Raw genomic sequence first — 15,030 nt, 5'->3', positions numbered from 1 at the left:
TATATGCAGATGATCAACAGACACATGAAGAGATACTCAAGATCTAATCATCAGGGAAATGCAAATTAAAACCACAATCACCCCTGTCAGAATAACTAAAATCAGTAACACAAGAAACAACATGTGTGGAGAAAAAGGAACTCTTGTGCACTGTTGGTGGAACCGTAAACTGATGTAGCCATTGTAAAAAAAAAATATGGAAATTCTAAAAAAAAAAAAAAATACGGAAATTCTTCAAAAACTTAAAAACAGAATACCATATGACCCACTAATCCCACTACTAGATATTTACCCAAAGAATACAAAACACTAATTTGAAAAAATATATGTACCCATATCTTAACTGCAGAATTATTTACAACAGCCAAATTATGGAAGGAATCCAAGTGTCCACTGACGGATGAATGGATAAAGAAGACATGATATGGGGCACCTTGCCAGCTCAGTCAACAGAGCATGCAACCCTTGATCTATACCCACATTGGGCATAGAACTCAACTAAAAGAAAGAAAACAAAAAAAAGAGGGGCACCTGGGTGGCTCAGGTCATGATCTCACGGTTCATGAGTTCAAGCCCCAGATCAGGCTCTGTGCTGACAGCTCAGAGCCTGGAGCCTGCTTCAGATTCTGTGTCTCCCTCTCTCTCTGCTCCTCCCCCACCCATGCTCTGTCTCTCAAAAATAAATAAAAACATTAGAAAAAAATTTTTAAAAGAGAAGATGTGGTATTTATGTTCAATAAAATAATACTCAGACACAAAAAGGAGAAATCTTGCTATTTGCAACAATATGGATGGAGTTAAATGGTATAATGCTAAGTGAAATAAGTAAAGAAAGACAAGTATGATACAATTTCACTCAGAGGTGAAATTCACTAATTTAAATGTGAATTTAAGAAACGAAGCAAATGAAAAAAGAAAAACAAGGCAAACAAAAAAACTTAAATTCTTAAGTACTGAGAATGAACTGATGGTTACCAGGAGGATGGTCAGGTGAAAAAGGCGAAGAGGATTAAGAATACACTTAGGGGCGCTTGGGTGGCTTAGTCGGTTAAGCGTCCGACTTTCGCTTAGGTCATGTTCTCACGGTTCGTGGGTTCGAGCCCCACGTCAGGCTCTGTGCTGACTGCCAGCTCAGAGCCTGGAGCCTATTTCAGAGTCTGTGTCTCCCTCTCTCTCTGACCCTCCCCTGCTCACATTGTCTCTCTCTCTCTCTCCTAGAAATAAATAAAAATATTAAAAAAAAAAAAAAGAATACACTTAGAAATAAATAAAACATTAAAAAATTTAAAAAAAAGAAAACAGTGAGTAACGTATAGAATTATTCAATCACTATACATCTAAAACTAAAACAACACTATGTTAATCACACTAAAATTAAAAAATAATTTTTAAGTTTTTTTAAGTTAAAAAAATGTAAAAGGTTGACACCTGATCAAGCATGAAAAAGGTAAAAGATCCAGTGATACAAATATCTGGGGGATGAATACTCCTGGTAGAGGGCACAGTAAATGCAAACTAAAAAAGTCTTGGGGTACCTTTCTCGCACCCAGCAACCCTAGAAGCTGCTCTTAGTTGGGGCCATCCTGCACCAAAGGCAGGAAGATGGTGACCACAAAGAAGATGAAAAAGTTGCTAGAGTTGATGTACTCTAGGCTTTAGCTCATAATGAAAAGTGCAAAGTATGTGCTGGGATAGAAGCATACTCTGAAAATGATGAGACACGGCAAAGTAAAATTGGTCATCCTCACCAACAACTGGTCAGCCTTGAGAAAATCTGTAACAGAACACTACGACATATTGGCCAAAACTAATGTCCATCACTACAGTGTCAATAATATTGAACTGGACACAGCATGTGGGAAACACTACAGAGTATGCACACTAGCTATCAGTGATCCAAGTGATTCTGATAGCATTAGAAGCACGACAGCACAGAATAGTGAAAAGTGAATCATGCAAAATTTTTCTTTAATAAAAATGGCCAAAGCTTGTTAAAAAAAAAAAAAAAAGTTTAGAAGTAGAATTATGCCTGTTATGTTCAAGGAAATGAGGCTGGGGCAGCTGGGTAGCTCAGTCGGCTAAGCATCCCACTTCAGCTCAGGTCATGATTGATGAGTCTGAACCCCACATCGGGCTTGCTGCTGTCTGCACAGAACCCACTTCAGAGCCTCTGTCCCCTCCCCCTGCCCCTCTTCCACTCCTGCTCTCTTTCTCAAAAGTAAATAAAACATTAAAAAGAAGAGAAAAAGAGGCCAATGTGGTTGGAATAGAGTAAGCAAAAGAAAGAAGAGGAATTACATTAGGAGAGGATTCAAGACTAGAAAGCTAGATGATCTGTGACTTGTAGGCAATGTTTATTTCTAGTTCTTATACTAAATGAGATGGGAAGTTTCTGAGTATTTTGAACAGAACATGATCTGTCTTAGATTTTTAAAAAAGATCACTCTGGTTTTTGCTATAATCTTACTGAGGGATAATCATGGCTTGGTCCAGGTTGGTAGCAGGAGGGGTGTAGTAGTCAGATCCAGATATGTAAAGATAGACCCATTTGTTATCCAATGCAAAAGATAGAGTCAAGGATAGTACCAAGGTTTGGGGCTGAGGTATCAAGGGGTTAAAGTTGCCAATTACTGACACAGGAAGGAAAAGCTACGTTCAAATATTATAACTGAATAGTGCCTCCCCCCACCCCAAATGACCACATCCTAATCCCTGGAACCTGTGAATATGCTACCTTACATGGCAAAAGGGATTCTGGAGGTATGATAATGATCCTGAGATGGGAAGATTATCAGAGTGGGCCCAACATATAATCACATGAGTCTTTATCAAGGGAGGCAGAGGGTCAGAGTCAGAGAAGAAAATATGACAACAGAATCAGGAAAAAGGGGAATGTGAAGATGGAAGCAAAGAGGCAGATATGTGAAAACAGAAGCTGAGGTTGCAGTGATGCCACTGCTGGCTTGGAATATGAAAGAAGTTCATGAGCTAAGAAATGCAGGTAGCCTCTGAAAGCTGGAAAAAGCAAGGAAACCGATTCTTCCCAAGAGCCTCCAGAAAGAATGCAATTTTGTGGCCTATTGCAGACTTATGACCTCTGGAATTATAAAATGATAAGTTTGTGTTATTTTAAACTGCTAAATTTGTGGTAATTTGTTACAATAGCAACAGAAAATTAATGTAAATACAATAGTTTGAATGTTTAGAAATTAAGAACACTATGTAGAATCAGATTGTTTGTATTATAACAAAATCTCCTTCAGAGTTTGAAAACAATGCCATAGGACTAGAAAGTTATATACTCAGAAGGTATCATGTCAAGTTAAACAAATGTCTTAGCACCATAAATAAACATCCTTATATACACAATTCAAAATAGGAGTTACAGCAGTCATAAATTAAATGATAATACAATATTTGGTCACATATGACCTGAAGACTACTCTCTGAACCTCTGAACTGTGCCAAATTTGTACCTGATATAAACTCTAGAAGGGCTAACTCATCTATGGAGTGCATCGGTGGCTTAGTTGGTTAAGCGTCTAACTCTTGATTTTGGCTAGGGTCATGAACTCATGATTTGTCAGTTTGAGCCCTGGGTGGGTTCCGTGCTGACAGTGCGGAGCCTGCTTGGGATTCTCTCCCTCTCTCCCTCTCTCTCTGCCCCTTGCCCCCCAAATAAATAAATAAGCTTAAAAAATAAAAATAAAAAGCCTGACTCTTCTCATTTTCTCCATAATGCTGGAAAAGCTGGAAGTTATTTTGGTTATACCCTAAATTAACAAAGAACCATAAAATGGATATAAGAGAAAGAAAGTAGGTTGATTTTTATATTTATCAAAAGAGGGCATGAGGTATAAAAAGAAATACTCTAAAGCAATTCAGTTTTGGGATAAAGCCCTTGAATCCAGAGCCATAATTAATATATCACTATTTCTAGGAAATTAAAATACAACTATCTCTGTGTCTGTGAATGTGAACTACAACTTTACATAATATATTTCAGTTGCAAAGCTGTGAAATTTTGTTTAGCAAGAAAAAATACTGCCATCATTCAGTTACAGTTAAACAGGACATGTGAGCCTCCCTGGTTCAGTTAGTGGAGTACGTGACTCTTGATCTTGGGGTTGTGAGTTTGAGCCCTATGTTGAGTATAGAGATTATTTTAAAAATCTGAAAACATTTTAAAATAATCAAAAATAAAAATGACATGTGAAATAAGGATGCAAGAAATTCTAGCACCACCAAGCAGGCATCTTTGAACCTCAAATACAATCAGATCTCATCCAATCAAAAATCTTTAAATTAAAAAAGTGAACAAGGGTGCCTGGGTAACTCAGTCAGTTAAGTGTCTGATTTCGGCTCAGGTCATTATCTCGTGGTGAGTTCCAACCCCACATCAAGCTCTGTGCTGACAGCTCAGAGTCTGAAGCCTGCTTCAGATTCTGTGTCTCCCTCTCTCGCTGCTCCTCAAAAATAAATAAATTTTAGGGGCGCCTGGGTGGCTTAGTCGGTTAGGCGTCCGACTTTCGCTTAGGTCATGATCTCGCGGTTCATGGGTTCGAGCCCCGCCTTGGGCTCTGTGCTGACTGCCAGCTCAGAGCCTGGAGCCTGTTTCAGTCTGTAACTCCCTCTCTCTCTGACCCTCCCCTGCTCACGCTGTCTCTCTCTCCTAGATATAAATAAAATAAATAAATTAATTAATTAAAAAAAATAAAATTTAAAAAAAGTGACCAGTTACAGACATACCACAAAAGAGCAGACTAAAAGATGCAAATTAAAATATGTAAGTCTTCAGTAACATTAATGATTATAGAAAAGCTAACACACAGCATATTTCATTGTTTGTAAGATGAACATTTTTTCATATTTTAGCATAACTGAAATTGAAATGCATTGTGTCAGTTAAGTGACAATATTTTAAGCATTTAAGAGGCAGCATTCAATAATTTAGTGGCACATAAAACAACAGTGTATCTTAAAAATTGACAGTCCTAGATTTGATTAAACATCTATTGTTTTAGCTATGTTAACTTACTTAATCTTCAAAAAACTACCCTATGAAGTAGCTGGTATAATTGTACCATCTTACAGACAAGAAGACTGAGACAAAGTGGTTAAATAACTTCCCAGTCACAGAGCCACTACAATTAAAATTATCTTTAATACATATATAGTACTTAATTCACAAAATTACTATGTAACTAACCTATATCATATTGTTTTTTCATAATGCTTTTAGTGATCTCAATATGAAGAGAAATTGAAGGTTTCTAAATAATAATGCTGTAAGCTTTTATAAACAGTTCTTTTGCACACACAAATACAGCACATAGCAGATTACATAAACTGAAGTTGATATACGATGTATACTAGGTTTTTTTTTCATATTTATTTATTCAGTTTTGAGAGAGAGATAGAGAGCAAGTAGGAAAGGAGCAGATAGAGAGGGAGACAGAATTCCAAGCAGACTCTGCACTGTCAACACAGAGCTGGATGCAGGGCTTAATCTCATGAACTGTGAGATCACGACCTGGGCAGAAATCAAGAGTCACACACTTAACCGACTGAGCCACCCAGGCACTCCCAATGTATACCAGTTTTGCCAATCTTGCTTCCTGTAGCAATGAACAACTGGAAACTGAAAATTTTTAAGACAGTACCATATACTATAGCACAAAAAAATCATGAAAAAATTAGGGATAAATGTAACAATATATGTGCAAAATGTATAGACATTAATATAAATCCATTTCTTATAAAAAAAACTATTCTATAATTCAAAATGCATATTACTTCACTAAATCAAACTTCCTATAAGTATAATTTAAAAAAATATACACCTTGCAATCAAACAATTAACCTTATCAACAGGCAAAGTAAAATGAACATCTTATTAGATGTGGAAAAACACATACAACAAAAATATAATACCCGTTCAGGTTTTAAAACAAATTTTCTCAGGGTGCCTGGGTGGCTCAATTGGTTAAGCATCCAACTTCAGCTCTGGTCATGATCTTACAGTTCATGAGTTTGAGCTCCACGATGGGCTCTGTGTTGACAGCTCAGATGCTGGAACCTGATTCCGATTCTGTGTCTCCCTCTTTCTCTGCCCCTCCCCTGCTCATGCTCTGTCTCTTTCTCTACCAAAAATAAACAAACATTAAAAAAATTGCTTTAATCTTCTCAGCAAACTAAGAATAAAAGAGAACTTCCCCCATTTGACAAAGGGAATCCACAAAAAATCCTATAGCTAACTTCATCCCTAACAGTGAAAGATTTGCTGTTTTCTAAGATTGAGAACAAGTGAAGGACACAGACTCTCACCATTCCTATTCAACATCATGCTGGAGGTCCTAGCTGGTGACACAAGAGGCAAAAATGGAAATAAAAGAAAGATTAGAAAGGAATAAATAAAACTGCTTTTATTTGATGACATGATTATCTACATTAGGAAAAGAAAGAATCTTCAACAAAAATTACTATGTTTAATACAGAAGTTTAGCAAGGTCATAGGAGAAAAGATCAGTATACAAAGGTAAATTGTATATACATTCACAACCCTGAGATCAAGAGTCACATTTACAGTGCTTCTGTACACTGCTAATGGACAACTGGAAACTGAAAATTTTAATAACAGTACTATTTACTATATCACAAAAAATCATGAAAAATTTAGGAACAAATGTAACAATGTATATGCAAAATATGTATTATAAGGACTAAAATGATAGGAGAAATCAAAAATGACCTAAATAAATAGAAATACCAAGTCTATAGAATGGGAGACCCAGTACTGTCAAAGTTTTGGTTTGTCCCAAAATGATCTACAGATTCAGTGCAATTCCATTTAAAATTCCAGCAGCATTGCAGAAATTAACAAGCTGATTCTAAAACATAAATTAAAAATAAAAAAGAAAGGGACCTAGAATAGCCAAAACAATTCTGACAAAGAACAAAGTAAAAGATTCATACTTAACTTCAAGACTTAGTATAAAGCTATAGCAGCCTATATAAAGGATAAATACAAAGATCAAAGGAACAGAACAGAATCCAAAGCAGACCCACATACATACAGTCAACTGATTTTTGACCAATTTGGTTATAAACTATTCTCTGGGAGAGGAAAGATGACCCTGAATAAAGCAAGCCTACCACATACTCAAACATTAATCATGCCACAGGAAGAAGACAAAGCAAAGGAAAGTTTATGAACTGCCTGAGTAAAGGGTAATTTCATACCAAAAAGCTCTTCAAGGTATGTCAAAAGGAAATGCAGTCTCAGTCCTGGGACCAATAAAGGGAATTAAGAGGACAATTAAGTACCTTGAAGAGGAAGGGTTAGAAAGTGCACAGATGACAAAATTATTTTAAAAATTAAAGATTAAATTTAAAATGTTTTCATTGGGGTGTGTGGGTGGCTCAGTCAGTTAAGCGTCTGACTTCGGCTCAGGTCATGATCTCACAGTTCATGGGTTCGAGCCCTGCGTTGGGCTCTGTGCTGACAGCTCAGAGCCTGGAGCCTGTTTCAGATTCTGTATCTCCTTCTCCCTGACCCTCCCCTGCTCTCTCTCTCTCTCTCAGAAATAAAACCTTTAAAATAAATAAATAAATGTTTTCATTATAAAGAGTAAGGGTCTCAGAATATAATTTAGTCTGTGCTTATAATTTTACCACAGGTCTTTTTTATAATATTTATTTTGGGGAGACAGACTTTAAGCAGGGGAGGGGCAGAGAGAAAGGGAGACAAAGAATCTATAGCAGGCTCCATGGCCCAGGCCATCAACACAAAGCCCGACGTGGAGCTCGAACCCTCAAAGCACAGGATCATGACCTGTGCTGAATTCAGACACTTAACCAACTGAGCCACCCAGGTGACCCTAAAGATTTTTTGGGTTTTTTTTAATATTTATTTTTGAGAGAGAGAGCGAGCGAGAGAGAGCACGCACGCAAGTGAGCCCAAGCAGGGGCAGAGAAAGAGGGAGATCCAGAATCCAAAGCACGCTGTTAGCACAGAGCCCAACACAGGGATTCAACTCACAAACTATGAGATCAGATATTTAACCAACTGAGCCACCTAGGTGCCCCTTAAAAGTCTTTTTTTTTTTTTTTGGTGCCCCTTAAAAGTCTTGATAATGACTGGGTTGTCACTAAAAATCCAATTACCAAATATCTCTACTAGGAAGTCAAGATGAGCTCTCTGAGGATGATATATCTTGTCAAATCCTGATACATTAAGTCACCTCAATCAAGGGAAATACAGTCTCCCAGTCTGATGTCCACTTACGTGGTCAGCTCTTGTCTGTGGAGGTAAAAGGCAAACATCACAGGGAAAGATGTAAATACTGGTCCTCAAATATCTACTGTCAAATGACTTTCTCCTTCTTCACACAAGGTGCCTTTAAGATTCCTCCATCTGTGGGGTGCCTGGGTGGCTCAGTCGGTTAAGTGTCCGACTTTGGCTCAGGTCATGATCTCACAGTTCTTGTGGGTTTGAGCCCCACAACGGGCTCCATGCTGACTGCCAGCTCAGAGCCTACTTCAGATTCTGTGTCTCCCTCTTTCTCTGACCCTCCCCTGCTCAAGCTGTCTCTCTCTCTCTCTCTCAGAAATTTAAAAAAAAAAAAAAAAAAAAAAAGATTCCTCTATTTGTCTATTTGTGAGAACAAACAGAACTCAAGCACACAAAGATAAATCTCTTTTCTGAATACTCTGTGACGTCTGTAAAATACAAACTCAAATTTAACACAATTAAAAGTTGCCTTTTAGGGACACCTGGCTGGGTCAGTGTGTAGAACAGAAGACTCTTGATCTTGGTGTTGTGATTTTGAACCCCATGTTGAGTGTAGAGATTACTTAAAAATAAAATCTTTAAAAAAATAGTAAGTTTCTTTTAAAAGCAAGGTAGAGAGATATATATAATAGGAACCCATTTTTGATATATAGTTGTATATATCAAAAAGACTTAATAGTATAAATCCAGTATATATATAAATCCCAGATGTATATTCAAAATGACTAGGCAATTTTAAGTTTCTTCCTTAATAATTTTTCTAATAATTTATCAACAGTGAACATGTACTCTAAGTTTTTATTAAATAAGAATTTTAAATTTTTATATTGTTTTAGTAATTACAATTTAGTACATTTAGTAAATCTTTATATTGTTTTAGTTACAATAAAACCTTGGATTGCAAGTAACTTATTCTGTGTTCCACAAGATGAGCAAATATTTCTAATAAATTTTAACTTGATAAATGAGTGATGTCTTGCAATCTGAGTAGTATGTGATGCCGAATGTCACATGATCTCAACTGAGCCAATGCTTCTTCTCTTTCTCTCTCGCTGTGGGATTGTGGGTGATCATCAATGCAATGTCACATTTCCTCGAAATCTTCAAAAGGAGGCAAAAGCAAGTGTCATTGGATAAGTTCCATGTAAAAGTTGCATGAAGAGAAAGAGACTCCATTGAGCCAATAGGTTCCGTTAGTGATTCTGTTACACGGCAACCCTCCTCTCTTCCCTCCTCTCTCGTTTCCCTCATGCCAGCCAGGAAGGTTTTCAAAGGTAAGTATAGGTTAATTTGTTTTCTTTATATTTTATTTTGTTATTTTGTATTATATTACAGTACTGTAATCATTTTTACATGAATATATTTGGGTTGCAGAACAAACCATCTGAGTTTCAATTATTTCTTATAGGGAATTTCACTTTTATATACAAGTGCTTTGGATTACAAGCATGTTTCCAGAACAAATTATGCTGGCAAACCAAGGTTTTATTCTAACTCCTTATAAACTTTTCATGCAATTTTTTATGAATTCTGGGAGTATTCTTTTTTATAAAGACAAACAACGAGGCAGCTGCGTGGCTCAGTTGGCTAAGCATCAGACTCCCGATTTCAGCTCAGGTCATGATCTTACAGTTCATGGGATGGTTCATGGGATGGTGCCACAAGTTGGGCTCTGCGCTGACAGCATGGAGCCTGCTTGGGATTCTCTCTCCTTTCCTCTCCACTCCTCCCAGAACACACATTCTCTCACTCTCTCAAAATAAAGAAACTTAAAAAAAAAAAGTGTTTAAAAAAAAAGGACAAAAACCAGAAGCTACTAATGACATCTCTATTACTGAAAAGCAAAAAAAATATGTACTTCAGATAAAATTTAAGTTACATTTAAAAAAATTTTTTTATAAAGTACTTTTTATTATTTTTTCAAGTAAGCTCTATACCCAACATGGGGCCTAAATTCATGACCCTGAGATCAAGAGTTGCATGCTTCATGGACTGAGCCAATCAGCAGGCACCCCTTAAGGTATACTTTTAATTTCTGTTATTCTGAGCAAAACCATGTTACTGGATGATTTTGCTCTTACTCCAAATAATAGACAATGGGATTTTACTATGTATCTTAAAAAGCAATAAGTATTTTATCTAACAAAAGGAAAATTGTAAATAATTAGTTGGTTTTTCAGATTTACCCTAGGAAAGTAACAACTATAAATTTATTTCATCTACCAAAACATTAAAGCAACTCATATTTTTACAAAACTCTTCAGGAGCGCTTGGGTGGCTCAGTCAGTTAAACGTCCAGCTTCAGCTCATGATCTCACAGTTGGGGAGTTGAAGCCCCAACTTGAGTCATAGGCCGACAGCTCAGAGCCTGGAGCCTGCTTCAAATTCTGTGTCTCCCTCTTTCTCTGTCCCTCTTCCACTCCTGCTTTCTCTCTTTCAAAAATAAATACACATTAAAAAATAATAATAAAATAATATTCTTCTATTTGTAAAAATGTAGATTCCAAGTCGATCAAAATACTGTTTAAAATTTCTGGAAACTTTTTAAATTAGGTACTGATGTTTCTATTAATAAATAAAAAAAGAACATAGGTCCTACATGTGTCTTTAAAAAAGTTCTTAAATACTAAGTCTTTTTTTACAGACAAGAAATAAAATCAGTCAGGAAATCGCAGCAAATTTTAGTCGTAATTTTTTTCATCACATTAAAAAAATTGTTTTTAAGTTCATTTTGAGACTGAGGGAGTGTGAGTGAGGGAGCAGTAGAAAGAGACAGAGGAGGAGAGAGAGAGAATCACAATCAGGCTCCTTCGCTATCAGCAAAGAGCCTGACAAAGGGTCGAAATCTCAAAACTGTGAGATCATGACCTGAGACGAAATCAAGAGTCAGATGCGTGGGGGGAATGAGCCACCCAGGTGCCCCTTATCATCACATTTTAGAAAAATATTTTTACTATCACTTTTTCTAGAGTGTGAAATATAAAACAAAACTATCTAAATTTTTACTGAAGATGACTTTTAACTTTCTAACATTAACTGCATTAGTATCCTGGAAAACCACTACCTACAACACTGTTCTACCTACAGACTGTGTTAATACAGGTGTATCTGGTCACTCCTAATGCTGATAATATATCTGAAAGATATTTTTATTAGAAACAATTTAAACACCATACAGTTGTTTCCACAAGAACAGCAAAATCATTTTTCTTCCTTTGCTCAATTTCCACACTAAATATAATCCACAGAGTATTCTTAATTCTTAGTTATGTGGATATTCCTATGCTTAAAACCAGCTACTAAAGAACACTGAACAAAGACCCTTACCCTTTGTTAGACATGATCAGCATATCTTTTTCTACTTACGGGCAAAAATTACATTTCTCCAAAATAAAGTGAATATTGGGTTAGTTAACGTGAGAGAGTCATTAGGGCATGATGCTAAAACAAGGCTAAACTGACTATGTAAACATATACAACCAATTAATTTTCATTTTCTACAGGGTCAGAGGCAGCATCAAAACCCCTGCTGGTCAGTTCTTTGGTCACAAGGTGAGCCAGTAGGGTCAAATGTACAGCGAGGTCAGCAAATCCACTATCAGCATATTCTATTTATCAACTTTACTACAAGCAATCATGCAAGAGCTGTCATCTGGCAAGAGAAAAACAGCAATGTTATACCCACATGAAACAGATGATAACCTAAGAGGTAAAATCTAATAATGTGTAAAATCTATTTTAGATGCTAAACTGAAAAAGTATTTTTAAATCCATCAATAGCTATACTATGCATTTTAAAAAAACACCACACCAAATTATTAGTCTTATTGCTAAAACAGATAATGGTGACAGCAATGTTCTTCTCTCAACTAAAAACATGGTATATTTAAAAAGATGACAATCCTTAATCCCTTTATCCTCTCGGTTTTTATTAAATGTTTTATTTCTGAGAGAGAGAGAGAGAGAGAGAGAGAGAGAGAGCGCGCACATGAGCAGAGGAGGGTCGGAGAAGAGGGAGACACAGAATGTGAAGCAGGCTCCAGGCTCTGAGCTGTCAGCACGGAGCCCAATGCGGGGCTCGAACCCATAAGCTGTGAGATCATGACCTGAGTTGAAGTCGGACGCCCAACCAACTGAACCACCCAGGCGCCCCAACCTCTCAGTTTTATTAATCCACGTACTTTACCTTTACGTATCAATTGTAATCTAAGAAAAACTATACCTTCAAATTATAATAAAAATTATGTTCCAAAGAGAGACAAATCTGTTTCTTATTTTTTACCACTGGTAATAACTGCTACCCACTCTTCCATTTTCATCTTCCATTTTTAATTTCTCTTCTGACCTATAACTCCCATAATATGCTGCAGTCAATAGAATTAGCACTTCTGGGGCGCCTGGGTGGCTTAGTCGGTTAAGCGTCCGACTTTCGCTTAGGTCATAATCACGCGGTTCATGGGTTCGAGCCCCGCGTCGGGCTCTGTGCTGACTGCCAGCTCAGAGCCTGGAGCCTGTTTCAGTCTGTGACTCCCTCTCTCTGAGCCTCCGCTGCTCATGCTTGTCTCTCTCTCCTAGAAATAAATAAAACATTAAAAAAAAATTAAAAAAAAATAGAATTAGCACTTCAGTCCTTTAGATTTGCCTCTCCTAGAGATTGTGAATTCCCTGAGAATAGTATAGCTTCCTCCAGTCCTTCTTTGCACCTTCAGTTCCTTACAGAGTATAAACTGACACACTACATTATTCATTTGCTCACAGATCAGCCTCTCCTACTAACTACACTATGAAATTCTGTAGACACCAGGTGTGTTTCATCAACCCTTTTACAAAGTGGCAGGCTATACAAGACTTCTGAATACATGCAGTTGAACACTGAACAACTTAATGTTGGACTCTTTTCTATCCCACTCATTATTTAAAAAGCACCCTCCAAATATGGACCACTGTGTTTTTTGGATGAATTTTTGACACAAGATTGTCACAAATTTGACACACTTTGACACAAAATGTGACCAAGACACATTTTTTCTGCTCCTACTAGTTTCAATGGCCTCTTTGGAGGGAAAAGCCTTGTATTATATTTGGTTCCTTCTTCAATACAAATCGTTGCCACAAGATAATACAGTTAAGTATATACCTAATTTAGTAAAGTCTCACAATAACATCATTGATTAACCACGTGATCCTTACAAAATTTATAAACCTATAAATTCTCACACCTTTTTTTTTTTTTAGTTTACTCTAAGACTAGAGAATGCTTCCCAATATAACTGATATTAAGAAGGATACCCGGAGAGATGGAGGTGGGAACAGGGGGAAGAAAAGACCATAGCGAAAGAATAATTTAACACACTTCCTCCATTTCCACCTTTATCTCAAGAGAATTTAAATGGTAAGGGAAAAAATGGAGGTAGAATCTGTGACTCCAGAATAAGCCACAGAGAAACAAAAGACGATGAATTTGCAAACTGTTTGTTTTAACCTAGTCTTTCAAATAATGTTTAAAGAAGGATTTTTTTTTAATCCACAGATTCTTCTGCTGTATTCAGGCGCAGCTGGATCTCATCTCACCCAATACACCCCACCTCCATACACATACACACAGCGTTACCACCATGAGTCTGTGCCAAACCAACCATCTCGGGAAAAATTAAACCATGAGGATCATTTCCTAATCCTTGCTGAAAAATACTTCCAATTCTTTTTCCCACAGGAAAATTAACTATTCTAACGGGATTTTCGAGGGGGGTGGTGCTCATTATCATGCTGCTTCCCATTCTCCATAAGGAGGAAAATGGCAATAACTTCCAACAAGAGACAACTGCTCTTCTCCTGTAACCCCGGTTAGAAACTAAAAAATAAACAAAAATACCAGTCTTTTGAGGCATTTACACGAATGTAAAACTGAGGCACTTTACTTTGCAGCAACATAACCCCTTAAAAATTCTCCAGAGCTTGGGGGAGGGGGTGATCCATCAATCCCCCCCCCACACCCTTGCCATATGGGGGAGCAGAATTCTGTCAAATAGAAAAAACCACTCTCCGCCTCCTCCGCCATCCCGAACACTGACGGGCACCGAGTGCGGGGGCGGCCGAGGGCAGAAGAACCGAAGAGGGGACACGGCACACACACCACACCGAGGACTGATTCATGGCTTTTTAAAATGTTTTAAAGCTACAATTTCCTTCAGCCGGAGGTTTCTCACCAATTCACCAGACCCAGCTCCCACCCTACTCTCCCCCTCCCCCCGTCCTCGCGGGCTTAGCAGGGCTGGGTCTCCGCCGCGGCCCCGGCCCCGCGCGCCCTGCGACCCCAGGCGCGCGGACCCCGGCCCGGGGATCCCCCACGCGCTGTCCACCAGCCAGAGGCCCGACGCGCCCAGGCCGGGACATGCTTCACACCTGGATGTAGTTGTTCTCGCAGTAATCTGCCACCCGTTCCAGATTGGTGTAACTGTCGAAGAGGGCCCGGCGGCCCCCCGGGATTTCCTCCTCCAGCAGCATCTGCAGCTCCGCCATCTTCACATCCTCCTCCTCCTCATACAGACCGCAGAGGTAGCGGCGGCAGCAGTGCCTGGGAAACCCAAGACTGGGAGAGGAGGAGCAGCGGCGACCGCGGCGGCGGCAACTCGGGAGGAGCGAGAAACACCCCCCGCGCGCGACAGGGGAGGGGGCAGCAGAACGGGGGCGGGGCGCGAGCCGACGGACTCCGAGGACGGTCACCGCGGCGACGGCCG

General features: G+C 38.4%; 1 protein-coding gene, 1 long non-coding RNA gene and 1 pseudogene across 9 annotated transcripts in view; 2 read left to right on the top strand and 1 right to left on the bottom strand.

The window, feature by feature from the left end:
* The window catches only part of ABI2 (abl interactor 2), a 139,722-nt gene extending 124,692 nt beyond the window's left edge, over window positions 1-15,030 (bottom strand). For all 8 annotated transcript variants that reach the window (XM_039222597.1, XM_039222599.1, XM_039222601.1 and 5 more), the window contains exon 1: window positions 14,696-15,030. In XM_039222597.1, coding sequence (XP_039078528.1) covers window positions 14,696-14,812 — 117 coding nt within the window. In that variant the 5' untranslated portion in view covers window positions 14,813-15,030. The remainder of the gene's footprint in view (window positions 1-14,695) is intronic.
* LOC120224358 lies at window positions 1,603-1,950 on the top strand (annotated as a pseudogene).
* LOC120224359 lies at window positions 9,509-14,182 on the top strand. Its single transcript, XR_005526548.1, has 3 exons — window positions 9,509-9,567; window positions 11,797-12,002; window positions 13,824-14,182. It is a non-coding gene; the product is annotated as an uncharacterized LOC120224359 (long non-coding RNA).

This window comes from Hyaena hyaena, unplaced genomic scaffold (genome assembly GCF_003009895.1).
Source record: "Hyaena hyaena isolate Hyena2069 unplaced genomic scaffold, ASM300989v1 scaffold_1166, whole genome shotgun sequence".
Classification (NCBI taxonomy): Eukaryota; Metazoa; Chordata; class Mammalia; order Carnivora; family Hyaenidae; genus Hyaena; species Hyaena hyaena.
This window is presented reverse-complemented; position numbering and strand designations above follow the sequence as displayed.